The 24,034-nt window shown below is 45.5% G+C and overlaps 2 protein-coding genes across 2 annotated transcripts in view; one reads left to right on the plus strand and one right to left on the minus strand.

Moving 5' to 3' along the window:
* Positions 1 to 9,417, minus strand: part of EFHD1 (EF-hand domain family member D1) — a 38,112-nt gene extending 28,695 nt beyond the window's left edge. The window contains exon 1 of the mRNA XM_073360215.1: positions 8,988 to 9,417. Coding sequence (XP_073216316.1) covers positions 8,988 to 9,289 — 302 coding nt within the window. The 5' untranslated portion in view covers positions 9,290 to 9,417. The remainder of the gene's footprint in view (positions 1 to 8,987) is intronic.
* The window catches only part of LOC140917414 (uncharacterized), a 51,908-nt gene that overhangs the window by 6,715 nt on the left and 21,159 nt on the right, over positions 1 to 24,034 (plus strand). Inside the window, exon 3 of the mRNA XM_073360214.1 lies at positions 3,747 to 3,871. Within this exon, the coding sequence (XP_073216315.1) occupies positions 3,747 to 3,871 (125 nt within the window). The remainder of the gene's footprint in view (positions 1 to 3,746; positions 3,872 to 24,034) is intronic.

Here is a 24,034-nt window from a genome sequence, read left to right on the forward strand (position 1 = left end):
TGTTTGGCAACACATGGAGCTCAACACAAAGTCATGCTTCACTTTTGCAGCAGGAGACTGAGTGAGCCGTTCCTGATGCCTTGTTTTTAAAATAAAGTAAGGGGTGCCGTAGATTTTCATATTACAGATTCTTCCCAAAATCCCAGGACTGCCCCTTTGCATGCACGTATGATCATACTGAACAGTTCGGGGAGGGGGAAGGGAGTGGCCTGAGAAATTGTTTCACAGGTCCTCCTTAGAAGGACAGCTCTGTGAGAGAAGAACAAAACCAACCAACCAACCAGCAGGAAGCAAGCAACAGCAGAATGATCAGAGCGGTCAATAGGCAGCCTTGGACAGTACTAGCACAGAAGGTCAATCAGTAGTCCTTGTACAGACCCAAATACCAAGCCACTGGCTACTTTAAGTGACACCTTAAAAGTACAGCACTACTCACCAACTAGTGAGAGCTCTTAGTGCCAGACTATGTATTTGAATACACAATTCCCATTTTAGTCAAAGCATGTTGCTTGTGTTGGGGGACTAATTTGGCTCCAACGATCACTTCAACGCTACCCTCTCCTCTGAGAGTCTGTCCTTTCAGTCACTGCCCTGAGGCCATCTGTCCAAATAGTCTCTCTAGCCAATCTCCTTCTGGAAGTTACATGCCCCATTTTTATTTATGCCCTTGCACTTGTTTACAAGATAGACTCCTGTTTGCACAGGCTCCAACATGCCTAAACTCTGTAATTCAGATTCTAATCTTCCTTCACTTGGCTCTTGCTGCTGCTAACACTCTTCATGATACTGTTGGGTTGCTTTTTGGCCATCTTCCCAGTTTCTCTGGTTTGCAGAATTCTAATCTAGTTTGTCATTAGTTCCTGGAGGTACCTCAAGTTCTCTCAGCTGGTACCCAAGAGCAAACAAACTAAACGAAACTGACTCACCATATTAGCTAGATGTTAAGCTCCCTTCAGTGCTCTCTCACTTCCACAATGAAGAAGATCTACTCCGCGCTTATGGTGAGTAGGAGCATATTCCAGGGTGCCTCAATTTGACACCTCACTCCTTACATTCTCAGTTCAGTCTACCCTACAACATTTTGCTGGCATAGCTATGTCAGGCAGGAGTGTGGAAAAACCTCACCACACTTGACACAGCTGCGCTGGCACAACCCCCACTGTAGACAACTATGCTGACCTAAGTGCTTCTGTTGCAGCAGAAGAAGTTTTTCTGTTGGCATAGTAACATCTACGCTAGGGGGCTAAGCCAGTATAACTATACCAGCAATGCATTTGTAGTAGAGACAAGGCTCAGTCTTGGGAGCTTGTCTGGCAGTTTCATTGCCTAGATCATCCCCAATGTTGATCTTACTGGTCTTCAAAACAACCTTTCCAAATTTTCAAAAGATGAGCCTTCTCCAGGAAGATGGAGGCAAACTGTGTCACCTCTTCAACTTGTGTTGAAGGCCTACGCAAAGTGAGCACTTGAAGAACATGTAGATCCTTTATAGTGGATTTCATTCTCTCTTTCATGCTTTGATAAGCAGTGTGATAGGCCATCATCATAGCTTATTGTTCCAAAACCGCAGCCACGATCTGGTGTCATCACTTATTGTGAATAGTTCCTTGGGAGAACAGGATGTTGACAGAAGGCACCATAACAGGCAGTGTCCAAATGTTTGCTTAGGCTCTCCACAATCACATTTGGGGTCATTTCTCAGCTTCCACCTCAGTCATATTGTCACCAGTCTTTACCAGCCCAGCTCCTGCCCCAATTTAGAATACACCAGTGTTTTCATTTAAGGTCAGTGCCTGGAGGGAATTGTTTTAAAGGAACCAGGTTCTCCAAGACCAGCAGCATTTTGCATCATTTTGTTATTCTACAGCCTTCCATCGTGGTATTTTGGGGAAGGGATTTTCAGGGGCAAAGCTCTTTCTGGACTTCAGCCTCTTGAGTGGTGGAATGTATCTGTGCAGTGTGTGTCTTGGATCATATACCTGTTTTTGGCTCTCCTTTTTACTGAAGACATTCCACCTCACTAATAGTGGTGCAACTGCTGCGAGGCAGTATAGTGACAGTGTGAGAGTCCATTTCAAAGTCCCTATGAAAAACCTACAGTATTGATAAAAAGTTCAGTATCAATTCTGTGTGCGTGGCTTGAGCATGACCATAGTGGCATGCTGTGTTCTGGAGTTGAACACCACAAGATGAGACTAGTTGCTCTGAGTGTTTTGGGGTCAGCTCCCCAGTTTGTGTTGACCAGTTTCCTAGAGTTCACTTTCTTTTTCAACTTCATGTGCTCTTTGAACGTCAGAATTCGGTCTAATGCAACCCCAGTGTACACCGGATGTTCATAGTACTCAAGGGACTGTACTATCCCAGAGTGACTGGACTTTTTGCTTGGCCTGTCTGTTTTAGGTGGAAGGTATACACTTATGTCTTACTTGGGTTGGCAGTCAGGAACAACATGTGATAGTATTCTCCAAGTACACTCAGGGGGCCAGTTAGAATGCACTCAAAGTTCTCAAATCTTTTGACTGCATGGCAATGTAAAGGTCATCTGTATAAGTTAATTTTCACACACAGGGAATTCTGACTGTTTGTTTATTTCTGTAGACAATAAACAGCAAGGGTGATAGTACTGAACCTTAGGGCAATCCATTCCCCTGAGTATGCCATCTGCTTTTCTGACCATCTGTCTTGATGAAGTAACATCAATTCTTGAGCAGAGAGCACATGACCTGGACCATTTTGCCATTTCTCAAAATTGCCAGTTTCAGTTCATAGTGTCATAAGCAGCCAACAGATCAACAGATAGCTTCAAAACCTGCAAAATGACAGGGGCTATCTTCAATGTATTGAGTTAGGTTTACAACTTACCCACAGAATGAATGTCTTGTGTGGAAACCAACTTGGTCATCAGTCAGCTGCCCTTCCACTATTATGCAATTATACCCCTTTTCATCCAGTCATATGCTTGTAAGTTGAGCAGAGTAAGGATATTGGTCAGTAAGTCTTTGCAAGTTCAGTTCTATATGTGGTTTATGTGCAACCACTTTAGCTTGTCTCCACAGCCTGGGTATTTGCATTGTCTCCATGTTTGATAAATTAAAGGGGTGGGGGTAGCTCCCTTTTATGAACACCCAGCCAGCCAGCTAGCTATAAAATCGCTCTTAGTAGTTCTCTACTTGCTTTATCTGTAAAAGGTTAAAAAGCCTCCCTGCATAGGTAAAAGGAAGTGGATGGGCACCTGGCCAAAAGAGCCAATAGGAAGGCTAAAACTTTTTAAACATGAAACAAGACTCCCCTTTTGTCTGTCTGTTGTTGCTCTCTGGAGAGAGGGGACAGACCAGCGATGCTGTAAGAAGTTTTGGGCCAGGTATGAAAAAAATCATCAGATCATACCTAGAAACTACTCATTTGAAAGCCCAGATATGTAAGTAGATCAGGGAATGTCTAGGAAGACACGATTAGGTTTATTTCTTTATGGCTTGTGGACTCCTCTGTGCTAACCCCAAATGCTTTTGTTTTGCTTGTAACCTTTAAGCTGGACCTCAAGAAACTATTTTTGATGCTTAATCCTTGTATTTGCTCTTTTAAAATCTAGCAATAGCCTGAGTTTCCAGATGTATTTTCTCTTTTTGTTTTAATAAAATTTACCTTTTCTAAGAACAGAATTGGATTTTTGTGTCCTAAGGGGTTTGTGCACATGTTGTTTAATTAGCTGGTGGCAACAGCTGATTTCCTTTGTTTTTCTTTTTCAGCTCTTCCCCGGAGAGGGTGCGAAAGGGCTTGAGGATACCCCAGAGGAAGGAAATCCCAAGTGCACCTTCCTGGGTTCTCAAAGGGGTTTTTGCACTTGGTTGGTGGCAGCGTCTACCCATCCAAGGTCAGAGAAAAGCTGTAATCTTGGGAGTTTAATACAAGCCTGGAGTGGCCAGTATTAATTTTTAGAATCCTTGTGGGCTCAGAGTGCCAGAGTATGGAATCAGCCTTGACACCATGCAAGAATTCAAGAAATCAAGTGGCCACTTCTTTGCTCTCATCCCAAAGTGTAGAAGTAGTTCAAATAGATACACCATTGCATCCAGCACCCTTTCCACACTTCAGGATTTTCATGGCTACTGCTAGCTCCGCAGTGTTGACCTGCACATTGAGGAATCTCTCAAGTGACAGCAGAGTTCCTGCTTAGCCTGTTTTGTTTCGCACTTTGCTTTGTGGGCTGGTTTACCATTTAGGATGAGTTGGTGTGCAACTTGGTTGGGAGAGACTGTGACGATAGGCTTTGGTTGATGTCCATTAGGGTTAAGCTTGCAAATGGTGACCCATGCTTTTTGCTATTATGGCATATGCTTGTTGTTTCAATCAGCTCCCCCAGAGGTTGTGCCACTCCTTATTTCCCTGAACCTGATGGTTTCTTCACTGAAGGGATCCAAGTCAAACAGTTCTGAATCTCTCTTATATTGTTGGCTGGTTTGTTCTGAAAGTCCAGGCACATCTAGTGTCTGACATCTCCTGGAGATGAGCTTTTGGACAATCTTCCACACTAGGGAGACAAGTTTGCCGAGTGCTTGTGGGTTGGAGTATTATTACCGACAGATCAGCCTTTTGGAAGTTGAATCTCATCAGGTGCCTTGTTTTCCTGGATTATACTGCAGCCTCTATTGTCACTTACACTAGTCTGTGCTGCCATCTTGGGAACACCTCCCTTCTGAAGCTCCCTATATTTTCAGAGGTGACAAAAGCTATGTCGGAATGAGGGGTGCAATCCCTACATGAGCTTTGAAAGCTACATTTATCCTTGAAATTGTACAACAAGGTCTAGTTTGTTGCCTCCCACTTCATAACTTCTTCCCCATTGTAGTAGTATCCTCAGATGGTTGTGTGACTGGGGAAGTCGCCTATGACAAGGCACGATTTTTCTGACAGGGGAACATCAGTTGGCCATGCAAATTGTTCACTAAGTGGTTTGCAAACAAACTACTGCTATTTGGTCAAGCTCAACCACAAGAGTTCCACTGTAGATTGATGTTTCACAGCAGTATTTCTCATCTATCTTTTGTCACATACAAGTATTGTGCTACTATAGGTGTTGCTTTTGATGTTCACTGCTTTATGCATACCAGGGATGTTTGGTGCTGTTGTCTCTGTCTTGCAGGCACAGGAGGTCTGCTTTCTTGCCAGATATGTCAGCTTTCTCTGCAGAGAATCCCTCCACACTGGAGTTACTCAATAGACTCAGACTTTAAGGCCAGAAAGAACAATCATGATCATCTAGTCTGACCTCCTGAAACACTGCAGCCCACAGAACCTCACCAGTCCCCTTCACTAATAGGCCCATAACCTCTGGCTGAGTTACTGAAGTCCTCAAATCATGATGTAAAGATTTCAAGTTACAGAGAATCCATCATTTACACCAGTTTAAACCCGCAAGTGACCTGTACCCTATGCTGCAGGGGAAGGTGCAAAAACCAAAACAACACAGGTCTCTGACAACCTGATTCAGGGAAAATTCCTTCCCAACTCCAAATACAGCGATCAGTGAGACACTGAGCAGGTGGACAAGACCCAGCAGCCATATATCAGGGAAAGAATTCTCTGTAGTAACTCAGAGCTTTCGCACCTAGTGTTCCATCAGTGGCCACTAGAGATATTTGCTACTAGCAGTCGCAGATCAACTACATGCCATCACAGGCAGTCTCATCATATCATCTCCTCCATAAACGTATCAAGCTCGGCCTTGAAGCCAGTTAAGTTTTTCAGCCCTAGTACTCCCCTTGGAAGGCTGTTCCAGAATTTCACTCCTCTGAGGGTTAGAAACTTTCATCTAATTTCAGGCCTCAACTTGCTGATGGCCAGTTTATATCCATTTGTTCTTGCGTCCACACTGGTGCCTAACTTAAGTAACTCTTCCCCCTCCCCAATATTTATCCTTTGACAACTGCAATTGGGGTCATATTTTGAAAATTGTTTGCAACAATAACAGCTTTTTTTTGTTTTAAAACTGAAGTAGAGACTCAGAGAAACTGAGAAGCCAACCCACCCATATCTCCACCTGAGCCAGTCCTTCAGGGAAATGGCCTACTTAGGTAAATGCTGCTTTAGAGAATGTGCAAGAATTGCCAAGTGGATGCCAGCTGAGACTTGATTTATTGCCACCACTCAAAGCTCAGAAACTTTTGTCACCAGGGACATCATTACTCAAGAGGAGTCATTAGTTAGCCTTTCATTTCCAATTGCTGCACGAAATCAAAAGTTGGTCTTAACCTAATAAAAGTTGAAGAGGTCATGCACTTCTCCTGCATAATACAAGAAGCAGCACAATGACTTGCACTGAGTGCACACAACTCTCCTGTGTATTAGGTTGAAAATTCTTCTATCCCATCCTCTTCATATGTACAAAAAAAAAAACAACCCTAAGAAGGCCACTATGCAATGCAATTAAACAATGGACAGGAGTTTGTCCTCTTCCAGAGTCATCACATTAAACAGAGCTACCAGCAGCTGCTGAACTTTGCAGCCAGGTAAGTTTTATAGGCAAGAGCTCTGTTCAGATTTCCAAAACTGAATGCAGTCCTTTTGCTGAATCTCTCATGTTTTATATTTTAATTGTTTTGTTTGTCTGTGTTATTTGAGCTGGAAGAGCCTCATTATCATTCATTTCCACCTGGATTTGCTCTCTTCTTCCCCCTCCCCCAGATTAATTGGTTTAATTAGCAAAGCATCTCATTCGACTGGCAAAGGGTCTTGTTCCAAAACAATGGTGACAAAAATAACCATTGTTTTACTCGAATTAAAGATGAACTGCAAAAAAAGTTTCAGCAGCAGCAGCCTGGTTTGAAAGCCCCCCACCCCGCTTTAATCAGTCTTCGAGGAGCATACAGCACGCACGCAAGCGCTAACCCGAATACACACATCATTTTAAATTCTCTAGAGTCACCCTAGCTAGCGTCTACTCAGCTACAACACCCCTTTGTAATGTCACAACTGATAATTATTGGTCTATAGACATAGGCCCATCACTAATTGGATAATTTCTTATAGGCATGATGCTAGAGCTGAACGCAAAGATATTTAAAACAAAACAGAAAATCCAACTGAAAATCCAAGCGGGGAAACTCAGGACAAGCAGCGTAGGCATTCTGAGTTCAGAGTAGAAGCAAGTGGGGCTTCTGAGGGTGGGCAACGCCAAGGAATGTTTGTATTTTGAGAGGAAGATGCATACAAGAAAGAGGGAGGAGTTGAGAATGAGGGCAAGAAAGATTTGTAGTAAAAGTCTGTCTCCACACTGCCACTTTCAGCGCTAAACTTTAGTCATTCAGGGGTGTGAAAAAATACATCCTTGAGCAACGAACGTTTAAACGCTGAAAAGCGCCAGTATAGACAGCTCCAGGCGATAAAGCTACCACCACCCGTTCAGGGTGGTTTTATTTATTTATCTTAATCACTGGGAGAGCGATTAAAAAAATTGCATGAGAAGCCCCACTGATAAAGCGTGTTTACATGGGCAGCGTAGACATCAACCTGTACCTGTTACTTTGGGTAAGAGCCAGAGGTAGACAACAAACAGGCACCAATGGAAATCGGGGAAGGATCTGCATGGGGATTGTGGGAGGATCTTGTTGAAAAAGTTGGTGCAGTCTTCCACAAAGAGAAAAAGAGGAGCTATGGCAGGTGAGTGGAGAGCGGTAAGGAGGGAGTCACCAGGTAGTAAATAAACAGCTGGAATTGTGGGTGAGATCAACAGGAAGATTAAAGTTAGGAGAGGGAAAAATAGATGGGGAAGACAGGCTGTGTTAATAGCCACTCAGAGAAGGAGCAGAGTTAGTGCTCTTTGAGGCTCAGCTTTCCCATTTTGTGCACACAACAGTTTACAAAGTGCATTTAAAAGTTGTTTTTATAGTGTTTTAAAAGCTTTTATAATAGAAAAACCCAGCACAGCTTCCAAGAACTGCACTAGATCAGTGATTCAGTGGGAGAGACACTACAGCAGAACTGGGAATTGTGACATCACAGACACTAAAAAGAGGTTCGTTTTGTGTGCAGAATACTCCACTTAGCCTGCTTTAAAGGTGAACTTAAAAGGAAAGATTCAAGGAAGCCCTTTATTTCAATAGTAAACTTCTATTATTGCTTCCAGACAACTCAAGATTCAGGCTCACCACCCAGTTATGAAATAAGATAAAGCATTCTACAGGAATGAGGTTTATATTTTTACAGAGCCAAGTTTTGGAGGAATGCCATGGAATATTTTTCAGGAATCTGCAAAACAGCATATTAACAAACATGAAAAGCCTGTTTTCAAAGAGTGTTTGAGTTACTAAAATAAATGGCAAACAGTCACTTTTAGAGGAACATGCTAAATATTACTGCGGTTTGATGCTAGAGGCAGGGAAAGTAGTGAAGAGTCAAGTGTTTCTGCTGTAAAGTGACTTTTCTGGAATGATAAAGTGGCAAACACTTGCCAAATCAGACATGATTCAGAGAGGAAGAAGCAACGGGTGGTACAGAGGGGTGGGGGGAGAGGAGAAAAGTTTTGGTCTCCGATACAAATACATAGGTTCTGCAGTCGGAGTCTCATGCACAGTCAGCAGCAGTCCAATTAAGCCTATCAATTCCCGGAGTCAGAGCAACCTAACCTCATTCATTCGCACCCGTAAAGTGTGTTTAGGGCTGCAATGCAAGAACCCACATTTTAAATGCTAGTTTCACTCTCAGCTCTGTCAGAGCTCAAGCAGAACTCAGCAGGGGCCTGTCTGTAGAGGATTCCCGAAGTCATCCTCTCCCTTGTGTCTCTCGCCAGCCACACTGGGGCTGGAGGACTGCTCCCCAAAACTCAGCCAGCCAGCCCGCCCGCGCACCGGCGCCAGCCAAAGGTACCCCGCGTCCTGGGCACAACAGGGGCACGGGGCTAACCCCCTGAGCACTCGCACGGCCGGCGGCTAGCCAGGGGCAGGCGCTCTGCGGCCGGCTGGGGTAGGGGGTAGGCGCGGAGATCTGCTTACAGTCGGAACATCTGCTCCATGTCCTTGATCTGCCGCCGGCTGAACTCCTTGAATTCGGTGTAGGGGTTGAAGACCTTGGCCTGGCGGGGCCGTGCCGTGCCATCGTTGATGTCCTGCCTGCGGCTCAGCTTGGCGCCCAGCTCCGAGTCGGCGCTGGCGAACATGGAGCTCCTGCTCTCCTCCTCCTCCTGGCCGGCCCCCCAGCCCGCCGCTGCCTCCTCCCCGCCGGGCGCAGGCTCCGGGCCGCTCTCTTCTAGCAGCAGCCGGCGCTGCAGCTTCTGGGCCAGCTCGTCAGTGGCCATGGCGAGGCGCGCTGGGGACAGGCGGGAGCCGCCCTGCGCTCACACGGCGAGTTCCGAGCCCGCGCCCCGCGGCCGCCCCTGAACTTTATTCCCAGGCTCCAGGAGCAGGGCGGGGCGGAGAGTTAAGGACGCGCCGGAAAGTTCCCTCGCGTGCCTGGCACTGGGGGCCCCAGAAACAGCCCCGAAGCCAGGCTCTCCGGACACGCCCCACTTACCCCTCTCCTAGTCGAGCCCCCCACTCCTAGCCCAACCCCTTCTATACCCAGCTCCACTACCTCACACACCCTGACCCAGCCCCGCCCCCCCCAGCTCCACTACTTCACACACCCTGACCCAGCCCCGCCCCCCCCAGCTCCACTACTTCACACACCCTGACCCAGCCCCGCCCCCCCCAGCTCCACTACTTCACACACCCTGACCCAGCCCAGCTCACCCCACTCCTAGCCCAGCCCCTCCCACCCCCACCACCTCACACACCCTGACCCAGCCCAGCTCACCCCACTCCTAGCCCAGCCCCTCCCACCCCCACCACCTCACACACCCTGACCCAGCCCAGCCCCTCCCACCACCTCACACACCCTGACCCAGCCCCGCCCCCCCCAGCTCCACTACTTCACACACCCTGACCCAGCCCAGCTCACCCCACTCCTAGCCCAGCCCCTCCCACCCCCACCACCTCACACACCCTGACCCAGCCCAGCTCACCCCACTCCTAGCCCAGCCCAGCCCCTCCCACCCCCACCACCTCACACACCCTGACCCAGCCCAGCCCCTCCCACCCCCACCACCTCACACACCCTGACCCAGCCCAGCTCACCCCACTCCTAGCCCAGCCCCTCCCACCCCCACCACCTCACACACCCTGACCCAGCCCAGCTCACCCCACTCCTAGCCCAGCCCCTCCCACCCCCACCACCTCACACACCCTGACCCAGCCCAGCCCCTCCCACCCCCAGCTCCACTACTTCACACACGCTGACCCAGCCCAGCTCACCCCACTCCTAGCCCAGCCCCTCCCACCCCCACCACCTCACACACCCTGACCCAGCCCAGCCCCTCCCACCCCCACCACCTCACACACCCTGACCCAGCCCAGCTCACCCCACTCCTAGCCCAGCCCCTCCCACCCCCACCACCTCACACACCCTGACCCAGCCCAGCTCACCCCACTCCTAGCCCAGCCCCTCCCACCCCCACTACCTCACACACCCTGACCCAGCCCAGCTCACCCCACTCCTAGCCCAGCCTCTCCCACCCGCAGTCCACCTCGCTCCCCCCAATACCCTATCCCTTGCCCCACTCCCCCCACACTGAGCCCAGCCTACCTCCCTCCCCGCTCCTACCCACCCTCCTAACCTCATTCCCCCTACACCCAGCCCTGTCCCAGTCCCCCTGCACATACCCTGCCCAGCTCTCCCACCCCACTCAGCCCCCACCCCCTGCTCAGCTCACCCCACTCTCCCCAAAACCAGCCTACCTCACACCTTGCCCTTCCCAGCTCTCCCACCCCACTTTCCCCCCACACACACCCAGTCTGCACCACACGCTGCCCAGCTCTCTCACCCCACTCCTCCCCCTGCTCTGCTCCAGTCCCCTCACACCCTGCCCTGCCCTCCTGCCCTAGTCCCCCTATCCTCCTCTCCCCACACCCTGCCCACCCCACTCCCCCACATCCATTTCAGATCAGCCTTCTCCACCCCACCCTGAGCGGACACTGCTGCGCAGGCCAGCACTGTGGGCAAGAGAGGGGTCAGCTCACCTCTGGAGGACCTTGATAAACGTACGGCAGCTGGCTCTGCTTTGAGCTGCGGGCACCTCCCAGCCCTGCTCTAGCATCAGCCCAGCCTATGCCTGGGGCTGCCCACCCTGAGGGAGCAGGCCCATTCCTCTGCAGGGCCCAGGATAGCACCTGTTTGTTCCCCCTGCGCCCTGTCCTGGGTGCCTGCTGAATGGACTCTCCTTCCCGTGCCAGACACGGCTCAGCGGCCTGCACAGCATGAGGAATGTCATTTCCATGGAGCTGAGATGCTTACCCTGCCACGCCAGCATGAGGACACACAAGTGTAGGAAGCCATACCAGTCCAGCAGCTGGTTCCTCTTGCCATCTGGAAGCTGGCTACCCTAATCTGCTGCAGGCAGGTCAACTATCAGTACTGTGGTGAAGCAAATATTGCTGTGGTTTACCAACAGGTAGTAGACATAGCTAATATACCCAAAATAGAATCATAGATGTGTAGGACTGGAAGGGACCTCAACAGGTTATCTAGTCCAGTCCCCTGCACTAAAGGCAGGACTATTATCTAGACCATCCCTCACAGGTGTTTGTCTAACCTGTTCTTAAAAACCTCCAAAGACAGGGATTCCACAGCCTCTATGGGCAATTTGTTCCAGTGCCTAACTAGCCTGACAGGAAGTTTTTCCTGATGTCCAACCCTTTCTGTAGTTTAAGGCCACTGCTTGTCCTATTCTCAGAGGTTAAGGAGAACAATTGTTTACCCTTCTTGTAATAACCTTTTATGTACTTGAAAACAGTTATGTCCAGTTTGTTTTTCAATCTTCCCTCATGGTTCATGTGTTCTAGACATGTAATCATTTTTTTGCTGTCCTCTGGACTTACTCCAATTTGTCCACATCTTTCCTGAAATGTGGTGCCCAGAATTGGACACGATACTCCAGCTGAGGCCTTATCAGCACAGAGTAGAGCAGAAGAATTACTTTTTGTGTCTTTCTTACAACACTCCTGCTAATACAGCCCAGAACATAGGTGCCTACTTGCCCCCTGCCCTGTGGGTGCTCAACCCCCCCACCCACCCATGCACCTTCCTCGCCCTGCCCCAGTTCCACCTCCTTCCCCCAAGTCCCCACCCGCACCCCGCCTCTTTAGCGCCTCCTCCCACAAGCACGCCACATCCCTACTCCTCCCTACACCTCCCGGAAAGTCCTAAGCGCTGCCAAACAGCTGTTAGGCAGCGGGCGGGAAGTCCTGAGAGGAGGAGGAGTGGGGACTCCCTGCTCGGGGATGAGGGGGGGAGATCTTGGCTGCCAGTGGGTGTGGAGCACCTGCTAATTTTTCCCCGTGGGTGTTCCAGCCCCACAGCACCCACAGAGTCAGCGCCTATGGCCCAGAATGATATTTGGTTTTTTTGCAACAGCGTTACACTGTTGACTCATATTTATCTTGTGATCCACAATAACCTCCAGATCCCTTTCCTCAGTACTCCTTCCTAGGCAATCATTTCCCATTTTGTATGTGTGCAATTGATTGTTTTTTCCTCAGTGGAGTACTTTTCATTTGTCCTTATTGAATTTCACCCTATGTACTTCAGATCATTTCTCCAGTTTGTCCAGCTCTTTTTGAATTTGAATTCTATCCTTCAAAGCACTTGTAACTTCTCCCAGCTTGGTATTGTCCTCAAACATCATGTACTCTCTATGCTATTATCTAAATCATTTATGAAGATATTGAACAGAATTGGACCCAAGACTGATCCCCGTGGGACCCTATTTGATATGCCCTTCCAGCCTGACTGTGAACTACTGATAACTACTCTCTGGGAATGTTTTTCCAACCAGTTATGCACCCACATTTTTCATAGCTCCATCTAGGCTGCATTTCCCTAGTTTGTTTATGAGGAGATCATGGGGGACAGTATCAAAAGCCTTACTAAAGTCAAGATATACCACATCTACCACAAGGCTTGTTACCCTGTCTAAGGAAGCTATTAGGTTGGTTTGACACAATTTGTTCTTGACAGACAAATCCATGTTGATTGTTACATATAACTTTATTATCTTCTAGGTGTTTGCAAATGTATTGATTATTTGCGCCATTATCTTTCTGGGTACTGAAGTTAAGTTGACTCGTTCGTAATTCCGCAGGTTATCCTTATTTCCCTCTTTATAGATTGGCACTATATTTGCCCTAGTAGATTAGCTGGATTTGAAAGAATAGTTTCCTTAATGGTGCTGAGTCATCAGTGGCACATGCACATACAGTTTGCCCACTACAAGGAGTGCATGATTGTCAAATGGAAAGGCTACTGCTCCATCGTTCTGCAGATCTTGGTCAGTATCACTGTTACTTTAGGGGTCTCCACTTAGTTTTTACAGTCTGGGCTTATAAAACCCAATCCTGATGGCAGAAGACTGTTTAGAGACACTGAGCCATTACAGGATGGAGGAAGAATGTACAGTAGAACCTGAGATACCTTGGGAATGGGGGTTGTTCTTAACTCTAACACTTAACAAAACGTTGTTTTTTTCAAAAGTTTACAATTGAACATTGCCTTATACAGCTTTGAAACTTTACTATGCAGAAGAAAAATGTTGATTTCCCTTTTTTTTTAGTAGTTTACATTTATCACAGTACTATACTGCATTTGCTTTTTTCTTTTTTTTTTTTTTGGTCTCTGCTTCTGCTGCCTGATTGCATACTTCTGGTTCCAAATATGGTGTGTGGTTCAATGGTCAGTTCATAAATCTGATGTTTGTAATTCTGAGGTTCTACTGTATAGGCAAGATAGCACTGCCTACAAAACTATGGGGCTCCCCTATGCCCAATCCCATAGTAGTGTGGTATGCAGTACAACATCTACAAGGATAAAGGGAGAGAGTTTTTGCCAGGAATAGGCTCAAGCCATGACTGGTTAGCAGGCCTAATATAGGAAAACGGAAAGTGCATTTGTCATCACTAGGGCTGGATGTGGGTAAGTAAGAGACATAAGCGATGGTAGGTGTACCTGTAGCTTCACATCATCTGGTGACATTATTGCAGAAATATGATAAATTGTGTATTTTTGCAGTATGCAGATCACTGTATTTGCTATTGCTTGTAAGCAATTATAAGAGTTTGATACTTTATTAAAAACTTTGGATAAGCCTCCTGCCTCCTCTTTTCCGAAGCACTCACACTAGTTTAGTGTACAACAAAATCTTTATTAAAAAATAAAAATTAATACCAACCCCTCTATTTAGAGTTATTATAGGCATCCCAGCAGGAAATAACTAGAGGTCAAACATGCATAGGTGCCAACTTCATGAGTGCTCCAGGGCTCATGAGCCACAATGTTTTGTTTTTTTATGTGATAAGTTTATTAAAGATGTCAGTTGGAAGTTACTTTGTTTTAAACTGACATTTTACAATGGCACCAGTAGGTGGCAAGAGCATGTACATGGCACGCAGTGAAACTGGAAGGCGAAATTATTAGACCCTGTATATAGTATACTGTAGTATACTGTTATTCACGGTTAAGTAATGGATGTGAGTAGGGCCAGGTTGAAAGATGGATAAATTTGTGTTGAAAAACCAACAGCGGGGAACCTTCAGGAACTCAAAGTGCTTCAGCAAATGCAGTAGAATCTGCTACAACAGTGGACGATCTGACTGCTGAATCTGCTACCAGTAGTTTTGATAACAATGAGAGCAAACAAAACACCAAAGAAAAATGAGGCAAAGGGAGATCTTTTCTAGAGAGTTGGGGAGGATGTGCGCAGTATAAATGGACAGAATATGGTAGTGTGAAGGATTGTGTTTCCTGCTCTGTTTGCTGCAAAGCAGCTATGGCTAGACATTTTCTCCCATTTACAAGTAGAGACAAAGAATCATTAGCAGCTTTTGTGAATAATGGGTTTTGCTCAAGGAACAAAGCATTAGAAAGGTTTTCATCCCATGAAAAGTCTTGTGTACACTAAGCTGCTGCTCAGAACGTATCTGCGTCTGAAAAAGAAGAATATGTAGATAGCCTTATGTTGGCAGGCAAAAAACCTGATATGCAGCATACAAGGATTTCACTGGTGAAAATTATAAATTTGTTGCAGGTTTTAGCAGCACAGGTAGTGACCTTTCACACAGATGAAAATCTGAATTTCATTCAATTGCTACATTTGCATGCTGAAAATGTACCCGAGCTCAAGAGATGGCTACAGCGAACATCTTATAAATGGACGTTTCATGAAATCATCAACGAAATACTCACCCTGATGTCAAATGATGTGCTGCAAAAGCTATGCACATTTGTTCAAGAAAGTCTTTACTACGCACTTATAATTGAGGAAACAGCAGACAGTTCTGTTAAAGAGCAAGTGTCCATATGTTTAATAAGAACATAAGAATTGGCCATACTGGGTCAGACCAAAGGTCCATCCAGCCCAGTATCATGTCTACCGACAGTGGCCAATGCCACGTACCCCAGAGGGAGGGAATCTAACAGGTAATGATCATAGAATCATAGAATATCAGGGTTGGAAGGGACCTCGGGAGGTCATCTAGTCCAACCCCCTGCTCAAAGCAGGACCAATCCCCAATTTTTGCCCCAGATCCCTAAATGGCCCCCTCAAGGATTGAACTCACAACCCTGGGTTTAGCAGGTAATCTCTCTCCTGCCATTCATCTCCACCCTCTGACAAACAGAGGCTAGGGACACCATTCCTTATCCATCCTGGCTAATAGCCATTAATGAACTTAACCTCCATAAATTTATCCAGTTCTCTTCTAAATCCTGTTATAGTCCTAGCCTTCACAACCTCCTCAGGCAAGGAGTTCCACAGGTTGACTGTGCACTGAGTGAAGAACTTCCTTTTGTTTGTTTTAAACCTGCTACCCACTAATTTCATTTGGTGGCCCCTAGTTCTTATATTATGGGAACAAGTAAATAACTTTTCCTTATTCACTTTCTCCACACCACTCATGATTTTATATACCTCCATCATATCCCCCCTTAGTCTCCTCTTTTCCAAGCTGAAAAGTCCTAGTCTCTTTAATCTTTCCTCATACGGGACCCGTTCCAAACCCCTAATCATTTTAGTTGCCCTTCTTTGAACCTTTTCTAATGCCAGTATATCTTTTTTTGAGATGATAGTTAAAGATGATTTTTCTGTCAATGAGCTTTTCTTTGGATTTTATGAAACACCTCTGTCTGATGCTAATACGCTGTTTACTATAGTAAAGGATGCACTGCTCTGGTTCAGTTTTGACATTAGAAAATGTCGAGAACAGAGTTACAATGGGGCCGCAAATGTCAGCACAGTGGTGTATTGACTGGCATACAAGTTCGGACCAAGCACGAAGAACTAAGAGCTGTGTATGTACACTGTATGACTCATTAAACCCGGCTGTGCAAGATGTGATTAAACAAATACAGCCTGTTCAGAACTTCTTATTTCTAATGTATGAGTTGATTGGTTTTATCAGAAGCTCTCCAAAAAAAAAAAAAAAAAGGTGGCCAGCTTTGAGACCTTACAAGAAGCAGAAGCTCCTGCTGCTCAATGTCTTTGCTCTTTCTGCCCCACGAGGTGGTGTCTATATGCTACATGCCTGAGATCGGTGGCTTCGAACTACGGTATGCTGCTGACCTTGTTGGAGGAAATTGACAGCACTTGTTTCTCTGATACTGGAGGAAAAGCTCATGGATTTGTTACTCAACTTCATAAGTTTGAGACATTTTTCAATCTGCAACTGGTTCTACTTATTCTCAACCAAGGAGAATTAGTTAACACGAATCTACAGAAAATCAGCCTGAAGTTTCAGGAAGCACAAAGAATGATGTTTCCTCTGAGATGCTTCAGCTATTGAGAAACAATGGTTTTGAGGATCTGTGGAAAGAAGCTTCTGCAAAGGCTGAATAGTTGAATCTTGAGGAGCCCTGCCTGCCTAATGTAACGAAAGCATCAAGGCAAACTGATGAAGGAAGCAGTGCGCATATTTTTGCTACACCTATGGATGTGCACAGAAAATTACTTAATGAAGTTTTCAATCCAGTAACGGGGAGTCTTGACTTAAGATTTGAATCTGACATTCAAGAGCATTTGACACAAATGGAACAGTTTGTGAAAATACAGTTTGCGACTGGCAGTGAGATGGTTAAATCAAACAAGTAACAGACTTTTATGCAGACAACGTATATAAACAGAGATTGAAAGTACACCGTGACATGTTCTTGGACATAGCTCTACAGAAAAATATATCAGTCTCCAGTGTTGAGGATGTTGTCATTTTTAAAAACAGAAGGGAATGAACATTTGACCACTATACTTCCAGAGTACTGCAAATTTTATAAGAATCCTTCTCACTGTGCCAGTATCATCCTGTACTGCATTCTCCAGCCTCCAAAGACTTAAAAATTATCTCTAGTCATCAATGGGACAGACGTGACTGAATAATGTAGCTGTCCTTAACATGCATCAAGACCGTACCAGGGAACGAGATTAAATAAGATTGCTGACAGTTTCATCCAGAAAGTTACAGTGAGATGCAATGTCTTTAAACTGGGACGTTAGTGAAGACAGCTTGTAGGTGAGTGCAATGATTTTTATATATTGTAATTCATGATAATGTAATTATGTAGTTCATTACTATTTTAATAATGATTACATTAAGATACCAATGATAGACACACATTCAATAACTAGAATATGAAAGAAGTGTATAAATATGTTGAAAATAGCCTCCTCCCAAAACCAGCAGAGCAACCCTCTGCCCCACAAACACACACACCTCTTCAAAAGCACTCGCCAGCAAAAACAAAAGTCAGTGCCTGTGCACACATGGTAAGAAAAATTGTCAAGGGTTGCATGCACTGTTCCCTCTAAACTGTACGCGTGTGCGCACGCACACAGATCCTAAACCCCGCGCACACTGTGAAACACCCTACGCACAAAAATTTGTACAGAAGCACAAAAATTTAAACAGAAGAAATTTTTTGCACACATGGCCTGTCAAAAATTAGAGGGAACATTGTTTTGCCTTGTAAATTGAACAGTGATCCCAAGCAGCATTGGCTCACTGGTAATGGAATTGGCAATCTCCAGTGTAACAGTTCTTCTTACCCCCTGGTTGTACAGGAGTAGAGCAAACCGGGTACAGTTCTCTGTGCACACTGCCATGCCCGAAGTTCTAACTGATGCCCTCCCAGGTCCCAGTCTGTCCAGTGGCTGCAGGACATGGGAGTGTGAAGGTGTCTGCAGGTGATGGTGCCAGGGGTGGAGCAGGATCTGGTGCTGGAGCAGGTGCCACAGCTGTTGGTCAACAGGCTGCAGACCCCAAAGTGAGCAATAAAGATAGTGGGGGCCTTTTACCCAGCTGTGGCTCTGGCACCACTGCCCCCTTCTCTCCAGCCTGTTCCCACCCCAAACAGATCTTCTGAATATGGCCTCAGGACATCCCCTAGCCCAACTGGCTGCACTTTTGTTTTGGGGTCTGTACCTGCTCCTTCATCCCCTCTGCCACTGGGTCTCCTCCACTGTGGTTCCTGGCCTCTTTGGCCCCCTTGAGGTTTAATTCTGACACAGGACTGCCATCTCCACTCTTCCACCAGGCTCTTTGAGATGCTCCTGTAGAGATGCTGATTTGGGCACATCTGCCAAAAGTCATATTCCTTGCTGTATTGAAACCAGAGGATAACCAGAAACCTGTTGTGATCCTCTAGCCAGCTAGCTTCACAGTGTATGGGGGTTTTACCAGCTGGCATCTCCTCACGCTGTTTGGCTGGGCAGAAGTAGAGTAGGCCACATGGAATGAGGGGTAAATGCTGACCATGTATATAAAAGTCAGCAGATAGTTTCCTGTGGATATGTGATGAGTAGGTAGAAGGGCTGAAAAATACATTGCCTACCACCTCATAGGGAATTGTGGGAATGGATTAGAACAGTGCTTTTCAACCTTGTTGATACCTGGGACCTTCTTAAACTGCGTGAGGGAGATCCCAGGGACCTGTGCCGGTTCACAGACTGGTCATTGAGGAAACACTGGATTAGAAGACTATCACAAACCCAAGCTCCATAACCCAGGCTTCATGTGAAGCCTCATTGCAAAGTAGATGGGTTAGAGCTACACAATAAACCTGGGTTTAAGATTTGTCTGGCAATAGTAGGGTGGTTTGGGGTCATCCTTGGGTAAGAGCCTGGGGTTAAGGCTGCAGTGAAGACATACCCTTACTGTCCCCTCCAGCTAAGGTTCATTAAAGTGTCCTCACATCAAATATTCCCCCCCCCCAACTATTGTCCTGAGTCTTATCACAGCTCAGACATCATTTAGCTGTGACCCTCCAAGTACCCTTCACCCCTGACAGCAGTACAGAGCAACCCAGGTGATCCAGGTAATAAGCTTTTGAGTGTCACATTTGACATCCCAAATCACTAGTCCTTTCTGAAGACTTAGGTCATTAGCATTTATCACCTAGATCACAAAGCACTAAGATAAGGAAGTAGCTGTGAGCTGGTAGTAGTGTTCTCAGCAGAGGCCCCTGAACTCTAGTACTCACTCCCCTGCTAGTACTGTACTAAGGAGCCCCATTTTTAGGCTTCCAGGGCACAGTACTAGCACCACAGATTGAGGCTTTTGCTCAAGGGTGATGTTGAAGTATCTATCTGGAAAGCATGTTTGCTAGTTTGGTATTAGTATTTTGGGGCACATTTTAAACACTAACAAATTTATCTGAGCATAAGCTTTCATGAGCTACAGCTCACTTCATTGGATGCAAGTAGCTCACGAAAGCTTATGCTCAAATAAATTGGTTAGTCTCTAAGGTGCCACAAGTACTCCTTTTCTTTTTGCGAATACAGACTAGCACGGCTGCTACTCTGAAACCTGTCATTTTAAACACTGAAGATTAACTATTAACTATGATTTGTAACCTGTCCTTTAAATCAACTTTTGTACCCAGTGACTGGAAGATAGGTAATATTATGCCAATATTTAAAAAGGGCTCTAGAGGTGATCCTGGCAATTACAGACTGGTAAGTCTAACGTCAGTACCAGGCAAATTAGTTGAAAAAATAGTAAAGAATAAAATTGTCAGAAACATAGAAGAACATAAATTGTTGGGCAAAAGTCAACATGGTTTCTGTAAAGGGAAATCATGTCTTACTAATCTATTAGAGTTCTTTGAAGGGGTCAACAAACATGTGGACAAGAGGGATCCAGTGGACATAGTGTATTTAGATTTCCAGAAAGCCTTTGACAAGGTCCCTCACCAAAGGCTCTTATGTAAATTAAGTTGTCATGGGATAAGAGGGAAGATCCTTTCATGGACTGAGAACTGGTTAAAAGACAGGGAACAAAGGGTAGGAATAAAAGGTAAATTTTCAGAATGGAGAGGGGTAATTAGTGGTGTTCCTCAAGGGTCTGTCCTAGGACCAATCCTATTCAACTTATTCATAACTGATCTGGAGAAAGGGGTAAACAGTGGCGTGGCAAAGTTTGCAGACGATACTAAACTGCTCAAGATAGTTACGACCAAAGCAGACTCTGAAGAACTTCAAAAAGATCTCACAAAACTAAGTGATTGGGCAACAAAATGGCAAATGAAATTTAATGTGGATAAAGTTAAAGTAATGCATATTGGGCAAAAAACCCAACTATACATACAGTATGATGGGGGCTAATTTAGCTACAACTAATCAGGAAAGAGATCTTGGAGACATTGTGGATAGTTCTCTGAAGACGTCCACGCAGGGTGCAGCAGTGGTCAAAAAAGCGAACAGGATGTTAGGAATCATTAAAAAAGGGATAGAGAATAAGATGGAGAATATCTTATTGCTCCTATATAAATCCATGGTACTCCTACATCTTGAATACTTCATACAGATGTGGTCTCCTCATCTCAAAAAAGGTATACTGGCATTAGAAAAGGTTCAAAGAAGGGCAACTAAAATGATTTGGGGTTTGGAACGGGTCCCATATGAGGAGAGATTAAAGAGACTAGGACTTTTCAGCTTGGAAAAGAGTAGACTACAGGGGGATATGATAGAAGTATATAAAATCATGAGTGGTGTGGAAACAGTGAATAAGGAAAAGTTATTTACTTGTTCCCATAATATAAGAACTAGGGGCCACCGAATGAAATTAGTGGGTAGCAGGTTTAAAACAAATAAAAGGAAGTTCTTCACACAGCGCACAGTCAACCTGTGGAACACCTTGCCTGAGGAGGTTGTGAAGGCTTGGACTTTAACATTGTTTAAAAGAGAACTAGATAAATTCATGGAGGTTAAGTCCATTAATGGCTATTAGCCAGGATGGGTAAGGAATGGTGTCCCTAGCCTCTGTTTGTCAGAGGGTGGAGAAAAATGGCAGGAAAGAGATCACTAGATCATTACCTGTTAAGTTCACTCCCTCTGGAGCAGCTGGCATTGGCCACTGTCGGTAGACAGGATACTGGGCTGGATAGACCTTTGGTCTGACACAGTATGGCCATTCTTATGTTCTTAAGATTAAACCTCTAAAATATCTGCATCAATAAAGTTCAGCATATTTGTCTTGTAATGAGTCAGTCCCAAGGCCTGACTAACCCCTGCCCACCCACCCCACCCCCCATAGCCGTCCTTTGAGAGCTCTTGCCTGTTTGACCACTGAACAGGGAGGGAAGACTCCCCTGGGCTGGAAAACATGGAGAATATTTTAGCAGAACTATTGTACACATGGAAGAACCCCACTGCTGCAGACTCTGTGGTCTCAGATATTCTCTTGCAGGGTGAAAAGTAGTCTGTTCTAGGAAATATGGGCAGTCAAATGACACCCAGTGCTTAATCTCAGATTAGTTACCAGTTACATGGACACAGCTGGTGACCCTGAATGTTTGTCAGTGAAACATAATATGTTACAAATAGGATAATGCAATTGCAGTACAAACTTTCCCTTTGTTTTAGTGTTGTTACCAGGACGACAAGTTTTACACAGTCTGAAGGGGTGGGGAAGAGAAGGCTGGATATGTCACACACTTTCCCTGATTTAGGGTTACACAGCAATCGGAATCCAGCTCTTGACGTAAGGACTTTTTCAATTGCTCACTGAAAGCACATCACTATTTTCACTAGTGATATTGACACATATGTGAGGTCATTAGCATGGGACAAGGGTGCCCTCTGGTGTATGTGCACCAAACTGACTCACGAGCAGGGATAATAAAGTATAGATCAGTGGTTCTCAAACTTTTGTGCTGGTGACCCCTTTCACAGAGCAAGACTCTGAGTGCAACCCCCCCTCTTATAAATTAAAAACACTTTTTAATATATTTAACACCATTATAAATTCTGGAGGCAAAGCGGGGTTTGCAGTGGAGGCTGACAGCTCGTGACCCCGCATTTAAGAACCTCACAGCCCCCTGAGGGGTCCCGACCCCCAGTTTGAGAACACCTAGTGTAGATTGTCCTACTTTCATCTCTTCAACCTGTGATGATCTTTCTATTTCCCTGCTCCTATAAATTGTGGAAGATACCCCATATTATTCTGAAAATAAGATTCCGACATCTAAGAGAGAAAGTGCTGTTCTAGACAGTTTTCTTTCAGTTTCCAAACATGCCATATTGGAGTAGTCAAGGTCCAAATTTCTTGATCAAAGTATAGTCAAGTTCAGACTCCAGAAATTTTTTTTTAAAAGCTACTATGATAATAAGTAGTAAATAAAAAGATTTTGGGGTCCATTGAAAAGCATCTGGCAGTCCAGATTTGGCCCATGGTCTGCTTGTTGACTACTCCTGTATATGATTGCATAGCCCATAAGCCTACGCATCACTGACATCATATCACATGGTTTACAGGATGGGATAATCTTTTCAAGTGTTTTACTTGTAAATTAAGAGATTTTCATTTTGCAGATTTACATAACCATTAATACTATTACACACACTTTAAATATTTATACACCAATTAAAGGGTTACAGAAGTACAGAATGTTTCAGGGGACTGGAAGTGGGATAGAGATGCTCATTTTTAAGTGACCAGTTCAACTCCAGTTCTTTCTGGTAGTGACTGAAGTTGTAGTCATCTGACCACTCTTCAGTAATCATTTCCTATCTTCATGGTCAAGTGTTCACATTCTACACAAACCCACCATATATGCCAAAGTCATATAGCAGACTGTGAGCTCAGATCTGGATTTAAGATTCTACAGCCCCAGACCTTGCATTTCAAGTCCTTTTTACAGAATCAGAAGAAACCAGTAAAGTAAGAAGTAGGTCTTATCACCTCTCATGCTTATGTCAGGTGGAACCATAAGACTCTTATGCCCTTTCTGTGGTATGAGGTGATGTGCCATAACACTGTTACTTACAGGCAGATTGAACAAGGTAAATTGCACTATCTGGTGTACTTGTCCCTCCATTTCCCCTCACTGCTCCCGTCTCCCACTCCTGTATGATACTTTTCATCTCAGTTTCTTCTTTGAGTGGTTGGGTGACACTGCCTTCTGGCCATGTAGTGTTCCCTTTGAGACAGGGGAATGAAACCATGAGGCTTCTTTGACACCCTCAGACTATACAGGTGGTCTTTCTGGGCTTCAAGCTCATACTGCACCAATTGTCACAGCAGTTTCCTTCATCTGCATTCATCACAAAGCCACCATCTTCATCCCTCCATCCAGGGCTCACATGGTCCTTTATCCAAAGCATCCATGCACACACACACACAGGATTCCATTGCCGCCTTGTCACTTCTAGGCTGCCTCCCCAGCTATTTCCAAGCTCTGGTCCACAGACCTTTCAGACTTCTGCACCAGCTGAGAGTGGTATTGCTGCACCCAGATTCTTATTGCGGGTGGGACCTTTCACCAGTCTTCCCCCTTCCCTGGCTTCTCCAAGGAGAAACTGCCAGGTACTCCCTAGGTCTATAGTCCCAGCCCCTTGCCCAGCAAGCCTTGCTTCCAACCTGCAATCCCCCATTCCCTGAATTCTAGGGCCAGCGGACAATGTGACAGACAAATAACTGTGAATCCACATAAGATAGCATGAAGAGAAGAGAGATGCTCAAGTCTCCTT

Source organism: Lepidochelys kempii, chromosome 9, assembly GCF_965140265.1.
Source record: "Lepidochelys kempii isolate rLepKem1 chromosome 9, rLepKem1.hap2, whole genome shotgun sequence".
In the NCBI taxonomy this organism is placed as follows: Eukaryota; Metazoa; Chordata; order Testudines; family Cheloniidae; genus Lepidochelys; species Lepidochelys kempii.